General features: G+C 43.1%; 2 protein-coding genes across 2 annotated transcripts; both read right to left on the bottom strand.

The window, feature by feature from the left end:
• Window positions 1-7,521: 7,521 nt before the first annotated feature.
• LOC149400865 (uncharacterized) lies at window positions 7,522-9,165 on the bottom strand. The gene is made up of 3 exons (XM_089610529.1): window positions 8,943-9,165; window positions 8,395-8,794; window positions 7,522-8,290 (listed from the first exon to the last, which is right to left on the bottom strand). The coding sequence occupies exons 1-3, from the start codon at window positions 9,163-9,165 to the stop codon at window positions 7,522-7,524; spliced, it is 1,392 nt and encodes a 463-aa protein (XP_089466655.1).
• A 6-nt stretch (window positions 9,166-9,171) lies between these two features.
• On the bottom strand, window positions 9,172-9,822 carry LOC149400864 (uncharacterized). The gene has a single exon (XM_089610528.1). The coding sequence runs from the start codon at window positions 9,820-9,822 to the stop codon at window positions 9,172-9,174; it is 651 nt and encodes a 216-aa protein (XP_089466654.1).
• Window positions 9,823-13,596: the final 3,774 nt, after the last annotated feature.

Genomic DNA, 13,596 nt, shown 5'->3' with positions numbered 1-13,596 from the left:
CCTTCTCTATCGAAATTTCTGATGACGTAACTTAAGTAGACAAGAAGATACATTTATATTATTATACGGGTACCCTTGTTTTGTTATCTTATTTTTTTATTTTTTATTTTTTGTATTTTTTATTTTTATTGAATGTTCCTTTGTTCACCCCTCATTTCACGGTTTATCCACCAGAGATAGTTACCATTTTCTTCCTAAATACTCACAGTAGGCCTCTAGGGTACACGATTCACTAGTAAGACCAGATGTTGTGCGATAGTGAGAAGAATTACGTTTAAAAAGAAAAGAAAAAGATAAGTGATATTCTTCGAATTAGGAGCGTGGTGTGCCTATTTTGTGCTTTCAAAGTCCATTGGTTAAACCATGACACATGTCTCACACCACCTAATATAAAAATAATTCTAAAAGTTTGCGTATATAAAAACAAAAAATTAGATAAATAGATAATTAAAAGATTTGAAATTGCTATATAGTCAATGTTTCGTAAATCTTAGGTAAATAGTCATAAAGATTATGAAACCTTATAAATGGAAGTGACTATTTATCTAAAATTTACGTTTGTAAATATATGAAAGTGACTATTTACCTTAAATTTACGAAATGCTGATTATTTAACAATATCAAACTGCAAATATTGCTATTTACCTGATAGATCCGTATAAAACAAAAATGGCTTAAAGATTGTTCAAGTCACTGTCTCAACTTTTTGTTTATCAATAAAAATAATCCTAACTAGCAAACTAAATAATGGGTTTACGTTAATGAAAAAAAAGGTTTTATAAGTGGCTAGTCACCTTGACACTTGGTCCCGTATCTATCACTCAGCTTATGAATTAGTGCATATCAAGGACTAAAACAAAACAAAAAAAAAGAAGAAAAAAAAAAGAGAGACGAGGACAACATACGGCAACAAATAGGACAACTCTCCACTTCACCTAAAATAATGTATTTTCACGGACAAAAACACATTAGCAAAAGCAAATATTTGGGATTCCAGATGTCACAATTAAAGTTGATTTCCAATTGGAAGAGCGGTAAATGTATAGTAGTTATGGTTGTGGAAATGAATTGACAACCTGTTTTGGATCATTGTGACTTCACTCTGTTCGGTTCATTGGTCCATACACAACCGTGTATTTATATAAATAAGTAACATGTAATTAATATATTTTAGTCTAGAGAAATATATATATATATATATATATATATATATAAATATGTCTAAAAATATTTAAATTCGAAACAAATATATTTAAAAAATTTTGGAGATATTTGTTTATCTCTTTATAAAAAAAATTATACTTTATATACATATAATATAATATATTGATATATATATTGAAATTACTAAATGTGTTTTAAGATGATTGTTCAACTAGTGCGTGGAACAACTTATTAAACAACTGATTATTTATAACAAGATGAAATAAATCAACGATCAAACAAGCAATTAATCAGAAAACAATAAAAGACACAGAGATTTAATAATCATATTCGGTGATAAAACAACTACGTAATGGGATTGATACTTCCGGTGGTGGAATACGATCCACTATCTCAATAAACAAAAGTATAAGATTTTAGTTTGCAGACTCTCTCTCAAACACCTACATCTTCGATCTCTCCAATGGATGACAATCTAAGCTCCCATTAGATTAGAGATTCCATCTCTTTTCCATGCAATCCTCTCCCGAAGATTGACACAACACGTCAATGCTAAATCACACACTTATAAATTATGCACAGATAAAGTACTACAGTAGCAAGCACCTTGAACTTGTTGTCGATGAAGATCTCTAAAACACGGAGAGACAAGTTCGAGGTAAAGGTCGGTGTGAATTGACCAAACAAAATAGTGAATGATCGAAATAAACCTTAGGTGAGTTATATTCGATCCTAATCTTCAGCGAATTCGGATAAGTCCTAAAGTAACCAAATATCCAATATTTATTAGTCTATGAAAATTAGAACTAAAACATAATATTTTAGTTCTATTTGCGTGGGAGAAAAGTGACTAGATAATTGTTGAACCGATTTCTCGTCCCAACAATCTATACCAGATTTATTTAAATTGTCTCGTATATTTATTTATATGAAAGAAGGGTCTCAAAATCCGATTATGAAGATTAAATCGAGATCCGAAAGAAATGAATGAATAACACGAATTTGGATATAGAAAGAGCGAAAGAAAATTTCCTTTATTAATTATTGAACATAAACCTTACAAGAATAGAAAATCCGGACCAGAATAAGCAGGAAAACTCTAAATAAAATAGTGAATCCAGAAAATATATGGCGATCTTTCAAAAATATTCAGTAGTCGTAAAATGAAGATGGAACGAGCTTTTATAGCTAGCTCGCTAATTCTCCTGCCTCTTCAGATCGTTACACGTGTACGTGCAGAGCTGGTCTTCGATCCTCCAATCTCGCATACATCCCCATCTTTAGGCGATTTGACCGTTTCTTAGGAGACCAATCATTCGGATTAATTGGCGGGACCGTCTAGGAACATTTATGGGCATGGGTCGAGTTAGGATTCGATCTTCGATGAAGTATTCCTTGCTATTGTCTTGGGCCGATCTTGCCTGCGCCTGGGATTTTTTGGCCGAACTGGACTTTTGGGACGAACTAACGATTATCTTGAGTCCCTTTGGGCCGAACTTGCATTGGGCTTAGGTGATCCAACTCGCCTGGTGGAAGGGGGCGATATCCACTCCCACAATCAGTCCTCTAGTATCTTCTATATTATAAGATAATATAGAATATATTTTGTCGAATCGAGATTTTTCAGAGTCTGGTTGAAATTCGACGAAATATTCGGGTATTTCTACCTTTAGGTTACTTTTGAGCAGCCGCTAAGGACACGTGTCGCTACGCCCGCGTCTCGGTAACCCACAGATTTCCCTAATCATTGTGATCTTCTCGGGATTCTCAACCGTCGATTTGATGCTTAAATAAAGGTGTGACCTTTCGATTCTTTTCATTAATACCAACTCACTCGCATCCCAGAGGTAAAAATTGCAACTTTCTTATCTTCTTCTTCTTTTTCTCTGCGTTTCCTTGAATTTCTTTGCTTTCGCCATTTTCTGCCGTAAAAACCTTTGAGATTCTTTTCTTCCTTCTGTTGTACTAGTGGGTTTGGGTTTTCTAGGTTTAGTCGATTCTTTAAGCTTAATCGACCCTTATCCCGGGTTCTTGCTTTTCCTTTTTTCCCTCTTTGGAACCAGTCTTCTTGTAAAAAGAAATGTCGACGTCCGACAAGAAGAGCGAGAATCCCAACAGCGAGTTGTCGTTGCCGTCGTCATTGACGAAGCGCGACCTCGTCGGCATGGGGGATCGATACAATTTTCCTGATGGAATGAGGGTGAAAGTAGGAGGTCAGTCCGCCGATCGAATTATCCCTGGGTATGTTTGTGCATATAAGGTATTCTTCGAAGAGTGCGGACTGCGTTTCCCTATCTTCCGATTGCTCAACGAGTTTTGCGACCGTCTGGGATTACAGTTCGCCCAGATGTGTCCGAACTTTGTACGCCAAGTGATGGCGTTACTGCTATTGTCTAAAGAGGCTGGAATCTCTTTAGACGTTAATGATCTCGGCCGCCTGTTGGTCGCGAAGCGTAACTCGAAGCACCACCCGGTGTGCTTCTACTTGGCGAACCGACCTCCCAGGCAAGGACAAGAACTGGGGCTCGAAATACTTCTATTTCGAGGTCAGTGATAAGACGGTCGAGGTGGTGAAGAATTGTTTGTCTGTCCAGTGGAAGACGGACTGCGGTAATTAGGGGGGGGGGGGGGGGGGTGGTTGCTGGCGATCTGCGAACTGTCTATTGTTCGCCCATCGTGAACTGACGTCTCTGTTTGTTTTGCAGAGAAGATCGTCCTCTACGCGTCGGATTCATTCGATCTCAAAGTTCAGAAAGTGCGCGCTGGTGAGGTCTCTTTGAAGTCCTTCTCCGAGGCTCAATTCGTAGCGGCCGGTCTTTGGCCTGTTGCTTCTTCAGGTCGGTTTTTATTTCCGAATTCATTTTTTTTTGTATTATTATTTTCTATATATATATATATATATATATATATTTTGTGTTTCCTTTTAGACGACTTTTCAGACGATCTCTCCTCCTCGTCCGAGATGAACAACGAGGACGTTGATTGGCGAGCCAAGAAGAAGGCCTTTAGGGCAACCAGTGAGGCCGGGTCCTTGTCCGGATCGGCCGAGAAGGCCAACCCATCTGCTCCGGCGGCGCCGGTCTCTACTCCTGGCTTCCAGGAGCTTTCGGTCGTGGTACCCCCGGCCACTTTGCTCGTCGAGCTTGACGGCGAGCCTGAGACCTCCAAGACTGCCAAGACCCCCCCTGCCGAGGCCATAAAGGCTTCGACCGCCGAAGTCGCAAAGGCTTCGACCGCCGTGGCTAAATCCACGGCGGCTCCGTCCTCTCAGGCCGAGAGGAAGGAGGTGGAATGCGTTCCCCAACAGCAGGGCGATCCGAAGAAGGGTCGAGCTGACGATCGTGGGAAGGCCGTGAAGGGATCCGGCCAATCGCAGGGGTCTCCGCCTGGCTCTTGTAAGTTGGCGTTCAACTGGAACCTCGACAAGCCAGTTTGTGATGACCCGGCGGCGGCGGCATGTCTCATGCGTCAATTCAACTTTCCCGAGTACCGTCTTCCGATGATCTAAAGGATGCATGGGGCGAGCTATTATCGTTCCGTCAGTGCGGCGGGTTCTCGGGTAAGTTTTAATTTCACGTTTTGGCTTCCATGTCATTTCCCAAGGCTAACTGTCATTTTCGCAGTTCATGGTCGAGCTGAACAAGGGCTTTCTTGGTTACGAGGTGATGTATGATCGTCTCTCCCACGTAAACCAAGCTGAAGGCTTCCGAGGACGAGCTCATGAATGTCAAGGTTCCCTCGGCCAGATGGACCATCTTATTGCCGAGGCGGAGACATATGCCAGTCGTGTGAAGGATCTTGAAGATCGCCTTCAAGATTCCGAGATGACGCGGGTCGATCTAAAGAGAGAGCTCGACTTAGCCGAGGGCTCCCATCGTAACCTTGGGTCTGAACTGGATCAGGTGAAGGCCGAGCTGGCGAAGGAGAAGGCGGGAAATCGTTCCTTGTACCGAGTTTATCGTTCGGCTAAGGATGATGGTATTCGTTCGGGCAGGAAGGCCGCCAGGGCGAAGTACAAGGGGGCGTTGATAGCTTACCGCCAGTTCGTCACAGCCGGGAGGAAGAGGACGACCATTATGCGTATTCTCGACCAGGCCAAGGCAGCGTCGTCGATCTTCCAGGAGGTCCTCAACAAAGAGATTACCGATGCCCCTGCCGAGCTGCATGAAGCTAAAGACGAGCTGGTGAAGCTTCAAGCTGAGCTTGACGGCGTGCCTTTGCCTTCTCTCGCTAGGGCCGAAGATCTCGAGTTCACTCCTTATGAGGATCGCTCGCCTCCCGACGTGTTGGCACCCGGGACTTCTGAGGTCGCGGACCAGTTCGGCTCGATGCTCGATAGCTCGGATGCCGTGCTCGCGTCGATCGACGAAGCTGAGGAGAACTCGAAGGAAGTCGAGCCCGCTAAGGACAAGACAGCCTAACTTCGCCTCGACTCTCCTCTTTCTTATTATTTTTTTTGTTTCTAGCCAAGTTATTTTATTGTTGTTGGGCCCCTGCGTGGGCGTACTCGTTTTGAGCCCGACGTTTGGGCAAGTTTGTCGAACTCTTCCCGCTTTACTTTTGCAGTTAATTTCCCTTTTTATTCGATTTGAACATATTTCATGATTTTTAATTTCTTTTATTAAATGCCTTGAATGTTTATTTCATATTTGCCCGTGTTTTCATTCGTGCCTCGGTAGACAGCAGACAATTATTTTATGTTAATGTCTAAAGATTTGTGTGTTTGAGCGAACGCGCTTATTTATTACGACGTTTAATTGTTAAGAGCTTAATCGCGTGATGTGAATCGGACATCATAAGTCGAATCCCCTAATCGTGTCGGGATTACGTGCGCATAACGTTATTAGGCGAGGCCCTATATCCGATATGTTCGTCGAACCAAAGCATCAAGTCTTTCTTCACTTGTGAGTTAGACTTAGGCTGGTTTATTGTACACAGCGGCATTTTTCTTTTGCATGTGTAAGTCGAATCTACCATGCTTGGTAGGTTAAATCAATTCTGTTAGTTTTTAAGTTCCCTTTGTTTGTGTGTGGCGGGGGCTGAACCTTATCACAAGGCTGCCTACGTACCCATGTTTGGGATCAAACCGTTGCGTAGTTTGATTGTTATGGTATTACTCTTAATGGTAATATTTTTTTAGGTTCATGATATTCCAATATCTCAGTACTGGGATACCATCGAGCGTTTCAAGCTTGTAGACACCTGTTCGTGGGATTCCCGTGACTCGGTATGGTCCTTCCCAGTTTGCTCCCAATTTTCCGGCGTTTTCTTCAGTCCTGTTCTGACATACTTTTCTTAACACGAGATCTCCGGTGTTAAATTCCTGGAAGTTGACTCATTTGTTGTAGTATCGGGCGATGGATCGTTGGTACAAATTCATGCGTATCAATGCTTGGTTTCTCCTTTCGTCTGTTAAATCGAGGGAATCGCACAACATTTTGTCGTTAGTTTCTTCGTGATCATTCGCGTATATGGTGCGAATTGTTCGAATCTCGTGCTCAATGGGTAATATTGCTTCAACCCCGTAGAACAGAGAGTATGGGGTTTCCCCGGTGGGCCTTCGTGGACTCGAGCGGTAGGCCCATAACATTCCAGGGAGTTCGTCGGCCCATCGCCCTTTTTTGGCTAAAAGTTTCTTTTTCAGGTTACTAACAATTGTTTTGTTGGTAGCCTCAGCGTGTCCGTTCTCTTCTGGGTATCGGGGTGTTGAGAATCGTAAGGTGATTCCTTCTACTGCACAGAAGCGTTGGAACTCCTTTGATATGAATTATGAGCCGTTGTCTGTGATTATCTCTTGTGCCGTTCCATGTCGACAAATTATATTTTTCAAAGTAAAATTTTTTATGTCCACGTCCCTTACTGAGACGAATGCTTCGGCTTCAACCCACTTGGAAAAATAATCTGTTGTGATAAGGAGAAATTTCAGTCCTCCCGGCGCCTTGGCTAGGGGGCCGACGATATCCATGGACCATTTCAGAAATGGGTGCGGAGAGGATATGGAAGATAGTTGCTCGGCTGGTTGCTTGATATTTGGGGCATGCTTTTGGCACTGGTCACATTTCCGTGAGTGTTGCTCACAGTCGGCGACCATGGTCGGCCAAAAGTACCCTTGATTTTTATTTTAACAGATAGGGCTCGTCCGGCCGCGTGGTTCCCATATTCTCCTTCGTGTATTACGGAAATGATGCGTTTGGATTCCTCTTTTCCTATGAATCGTAAGTATACTCCGGAGAAACTTCTTTTGAAAAGCACTCTGTCGATTATGGAGAATCTTGCGCTTTGGCTAATTAACTTTCGGCACATTTACTTATCTTTCGGGGTGTGGCCTTCGGAGATGTATCTGACTATATCCCTTCTCTAGTCCCCCTCTTCTATTATTACTATTATGCTTTCTCCATTGGTAGTGATAGAAGATTGTTTTATTGCCTCGACCGGTATTATTCGGCTTATTGTAGGGTCTGACGTCGAGGCTAATGCGGCGAGGGCGTCGACTGTGGTATTTTCCCCTCTGGGGATGCGAGTTAATTCGAATTTTTCGAATTGGTTTGTCATCTCCTTTACTAATTGCACGTATGCCTCCATACGCTCGTCTCTTGTTTCGAATTCTCCGCTGATTTGATTCGCAACGAGCTGCGAATCGAAGAAAGCGGATATGAATTTTGCTCCCACAGCTTTTTCTAGGCGCAATCCTGCGATTAGCGCCTCATACTCGGCTTCGTTGTTTGAGGCGGTGAAATCCAGGCGGAAGGATTGTTCAATCACTTTTCCGTGCGGCGATACCAGGTGTCCCCCAATCCCAGCCCCTTGTTTTATGGAGGAACCATCGACTTTGAGGGTCCAAATTCCAGCGTTTGTCGTTGTTTCACTTTCATTCGCGGGGAGCTCGATAAGGAAATCGGCTAGAACTAGTGACTTCGCGCAGGTTCTAATGCAATATTCGATATCGTATTCACTTAACTCGACGGCCCATTTGGTTAATCTCCCTGATTGATTGGGGCTGTGGAGAAATGAGCGTAAAGGTTGAGTGGTCATCACCACTATCGAGTTTGATTGGAAGTATGGTCGTAGCTTTCGGCCGCTGTGACGACGGCCAGAGCTAATTTTTTCATTGTCGAATATCTTGTCTCTGCGTCAACAAGTGACCTACTTATGTAGAACACTGGTTTTTGGTCTCCTCGTTCTTCTTTGACGAGTACTCCACTGACCGCGGTGTGTGATACGACGACATACAAGTAGAGGGGTTCTCCCACTTCTGGCTTGGCTAAGATCGGAGGTTCGGCCAGGTATTGTTTCAGTTGCTCAAATGCTTCTTCGCACTTTTCGGTCCATTCGAACTTCTTGTTTCCTCTCAAGAGCTTGTAGAAAGGCAAACATTTATCAGTCGATCGAGAAATGAATCGGCAAAGGGCTGCCACGCGTCCTGTTAGTCTCTGGATCTCTTTTTTGTTTCTGGGGGAAGGCAAATTTCGGAGTGCTTGTATTTGGTCCGGGTTGGCCTCAATCCCTCTTTGAGTTACCATGTATCCAAGGAATTTCCCAGAAAATACCCCGAAGGTACATTTAGATGGGTTTAGCTTCATTTGGTACTTGTTCAGGACCTTGAGACATTCTTTTAAATGTGAGACGTGGTCTGTTTCTCGTAATGATTTTACTAACATGTTGTCGATGTATACTTCCATCGTCGTTCCTCTCTGGGCCGAGTTTCCTACGCTTTTCTTTTACGGGCTTATAACTAGGGTCGACGTTGAGTTGGTGTGCGGCGATTTTGAGGTCTATACCTGGCATGTCCTCTGTCGTCCAAGCAAACGTCTTCTTGTTTTTCTTCAAGAATGCTATTAGTTCTCGGCGTATATTTCCTTTCAACTTAGCCCCGATGCCCACGCATCTCTCGGGGTCAGTTCCGTCGATCTGAATCTGTATTATTGACTCTGTACTAGGCTCGTCTTTTTCCTCTGAATTTTCCATCGGAGGCGGATGGGTGATCTCGTTTCCGATGGCCATTAATTGCTATTGACCTTCGTTGGTTTCTTCGCTAGATGGACCTTCCGAATCGTTCTCTTTTGGCTGGTGCTTTTCGATGATCCTTTTATGATTATTCATATAGCAAATTCGAGATGCATCCTGGCTCCCTCTGATTTCTTGTATCCCGTTGGGAGTCGGGAATCGTACGCAAAGGTGGTAGGTTGATGGTACCGCCCTCATCCCATGTATCCAAGGTCTTCCGAGGATAGCGTTGAACGGGAATGGGCAGTCGAGAACGGTAAATTCGACCATCCGGTTTACGTTTCCGGCCCGTACATGGAGTTCAATGATTCCTAGAGACGGTGTTACTTCCCTATTGAACCCGGATAGCTGGTTGGGTTTGTGTTCAATTTCAGCCTCCTCAATGTTCATTCTGTCCAAAGTGGTTTTGAATATAACATATACAGAGCTTCCTCCATCAACCAAGATCCTGGCTACTACACAGTTACCCACTTCGAGTTCGATGATCAAAGCGTCGTCGTGGGGCCCATAGAGCCTTTTGGTATCGTATTCGTTGAACAAGATCGTGGTATCTTCTACCTTTCGGCATCTAGGTGATCTCGGTGTACCTTTAAGTTGACGTTGGTGTGCCTTAATTGAATTCACGCTATCCCTGCAAAACTTTGAACCTCCCATGATATAGTTGATTCAGGCTCTGTTATTATTAAATTCCTTTTTTTTGGGGCGGTTGTCCTAGATCGACATTTTTTAGTTCTCCATTTTTGTACTTCTCGATAACTACCTTTCGAGCCACGACGCAATCCAGAGTGTCATGTCGACGAAATCGCAGTACTTTTTCTTATCACGCGGCCATTTTGTTGGGGAATCGAGCGCCCATCAGACACGAACAATCGCTCTGATGCGACTTGTTTGAGATGATTCCACCATATAACCATATTAATGCCGAAAAATAATTAATTACGCTGATCATAAGCTAATTAAATTATGGTTATAATTAACAAGATCTAGTTATGTTTAATTAATTTAATTCACGAGAGCATATTTATCAAGCAACCGATTTGAGCAAAACAAAACGAGTACTTACATTGATTTTTGGTTCAGCTACAGAACGCTCTTAAACCAATCGCGTACTCCTTGCGTCGTCTTGATGAAGGACTCGAGGATGACACCTTAGTCTTCCGAAACGTAATCTCCGAGACGAATAAGAAAGATGAGTGAGCACAGTCTTTATCTCACTAGATCACAAAACTAGGTGTTTCGAGATCTCTCTCTTTTTACTAAGAATGGAAACGAATTTTCGAGGGGAGGGAGAGGCAGATGCACGGCCAAGGAGAGGCTAGGATGCACGGAATTTTTCTAAAAAATTGCTTATTTTCGCCTTCTCATGAACCTCTATTTATAGTAGTAAAAGGAGATATTCATGGAATCTTCCAGAATATTTTATTTCCTTTTATTGTGTTCACACTGGTTGATTAAATCTAGGCACTTGGATCTCAACAAGTGAATCCTACTTTTTCTCTCATCCATCAGATCAATATCTATGAGATATTATTCTTTATTTAAATAGAGAATATTTTATTTAGTGAGATAATAAAGGAGAATATATTATTTCCGTTTAAATATATTCTCATATATTCTCCTAAATACTTTCCTTTAAATAAGAAGAAAATATAGGACAATATCTTATATTATTCTCTCTCCCTTATTTAAACAACTAAAGAGAAAATATTGGTAAATACCAATTATGTAAAAATCGGTTTTTAGGCACACGGCCAAGGGGGATTTGCGCAACTCCCATGCCAAAATTCCCAAATCCGATTTTCATATTTTGTGCAAGGCCCAATTGCTTAAAACCCAATTAATTATTTATTTCCTTGGTCCAACAATAAACAAATAATTAATAATTGTTTATTTACTTGATCAAACAATAAATAAACAATTCTACCATAAATATTTATTTAAGTCTGCGAATACCCATTTTCCAGAATTAATGCTGTCAATCACAATTACAGCAAGTGAGATTAATAATGATAAACATTATTATACGAAAGTTCTTATCCGCTTTTATCAGAGCCGAATCGGGGACTATGAACCTAGTAATAGAAGCTTAACAAATCCGATGAAAAAGATGAAATAGTCCTTTCTCTTTTTCCATCGATTCGTTTAATCTTGGACAAATACTCCACTTTGTAAGCCAAGATTGAACTCTCATTTATACTAGAATTATATTTACTCATCGTGACGAGTGTCCACTGATATAGTCAGTTCATGATCAAGATCCTCCAGGTTCAACCCGTGTCAAGAGAAGTCAATTTTTCCGTTATACTTCTCTTGATACATATCAGCCCTAAGCATTGTTGCTTCCCCAGCGAAAGATTCTTTCGAACGTTACTTACTTCGAAAGTGCTAGCAATTTATCGGTTCTGGAATCAACCCTTAGGTGAAAGAACATTAACCTTCTTTCAGGAAGGCTGGATTCCGTATCTGTAAATCATTTCCCACTCGAATTATGCTCTGAGAAAACTCCCAAGACATAAGCTGTGATTAGCATGAATAGCCTTTTAGCGAATGAGTCAAAGAGCTCAGTAACATAACCCAGTGTACATGATCACTTCAGGATTTAGATCTAGTCTCACTGTGACCATCATAGTGACCTCGGTTAGTATGTCGTAACGGTCCTTAAACGACACATCTACACCAAGACCTGTCCAAGTCGTACACGTACCACAAGTGTAGAATGCTCCCACATAGTGATCAGCCTTCACCTATGTGTTCCACATATATGACTTTAGATATAGCTTTCCAGGCGTATATCAGTCATCGACCTCGTTTTAGCTCACCGCCCGAACTCAGGTGCCCAGCACGTGACTCAGTTTAATACAGAGGCTATGGAAGATAGTTGTTATTGATTCTAATTGTTTAGAACTCAACCCACTAATCATATAATGCTAATAAAGTAATCTTATTATCGAATTTAGTAATAATTTATTCATTATCTTCAAGAGGGCAATATTATTCCTAACACATTTCGGGGTGCCTCCTTCGGAAGTTCCCTCGTCGTTTACGTTAAAGGCATGTTCTGGAGTGCTTGAAGGCTTCCTCCATTCATTGTTTCGGTAAGGTCATAGTCCAGGTGTCTTGGCCATGGCCGGAACATGTGTCAAAGAAGGGACCTTCTTCCTTGGATTATGTTTTTTTGGACAGGAGGGCCATTTCTTCCTCAGCTTTCGCATAGTTTGAGGCGCGATGAATCGCATCCTCGATGGTGGGTGGCCTGTTCACGGTCATTTCCTCTCGGAATCTGGACTCGTGCCACAGTCCATTTTTTAGAGCGTTCAGAGCCGATTCTCCCTCCACGGACGGGATTTTTGACATGACAGTCTTAAACATTGTCATGAAACTCTTCAGGGTTTCGTCTCGGGCCTGTTGGATGTTCCATAGGTCTGCCATGGTCACTTCATCTTCCACTAACATCGAGTAGTGTTTTATAAAAGCGGCCAACAGCTGTTGAAAAGAACTTATCGACCCTTCTTCGAGACGTGAAAACCAATCCAAGGCGTTTCCTGACAGGTTCTCGGCGAATAATTGGCAATATCCGGCTTCTCGTTCGTTATCTCGCAGACATGCTCGTCTCATCGCGATGCGAAAGGCCGTCACATACGTTTTCGGGTTGGAGGTACCAGAGTATTTGGGGAGCCTGATCTTTCTGGTTTCCCCGACTCTGACTTGGGTTATACATGGAGCAAAGTGGGTTCGGCCGGTGTCTGCCACCAGGCGATCGATCTCGGGGGCCGAGCTCGTGGCGTAGTGCATTTGGGAGTCTACAGCCCGAAACTTTTCCTCCACCATTTGGCGGAAGGTGTTGAACGCGGGGTGATCATCCTTTGGGATTTCTACGGCGAACTGTTCTCCCCTAGTTCAGACTTCTCCTCTCTGGCGGTTACCTTCTTCCGGCCGAATTACCCGCTCGAAATAGTTCGGTTCCTCCGGAACTCCTTCCTCGCGGGGGAGGTTGATGACTTGAGGAACATATCCAGGAGGAGGACCTCCCGGAGGGGGGGAGGGGTAGGTCGCCTTGAGTCGGTCGAGCTTGCCAAACACTGGCCTCGGCCTGTCCATCGAACTGGCCAATTCCAGCCGTATTGCTAGGACCGGCCGTGTCGGGCGACATGTGGATCCCGGAGACGCTTAGTTGCCTTCCGGGTGGGGCGAACCTTCGTTCGTTTACGGTGGGCGGACTGGTCGAACTCAGCAGAATAGCTCGCTCAGCGTCGAGCTGCTCTTGAAGTGAAGATTGCGCAGCTGTCAGGCTTTCGAGCTGGGATCGGGTTGATCTCTAGAATTCGGCGGTGGTTTCGACGAGTTTCAACAGAAGAGCCCGTGTCTCTGGATCGGCTCCAAAAACCGGGATTTCGTGCTCGCTGTTAGAAGACATCCTTTCAGATCCGA

This window comes from Urtica dioica, chromosome 4, assembly GCF_054948205.1.
Source record: "Urtica dioica subsp. dioica isolate 48M chromosome 4, U.dioica_male_clone48M_v1_H2, whole genome shotgun sequence".
Taxonomy (NCBI): Eukaryota; Viridiplantae; Streptophyta; class Magnoliopsida; order Rosales; family Urticaceae; genus Urtica; species Urtica dioica.
The sequence above is the reverse complement of the archived record's forward strand: the minus strand, read 5'-3'. Positions and strand labels throughout refer to the sequence as shown.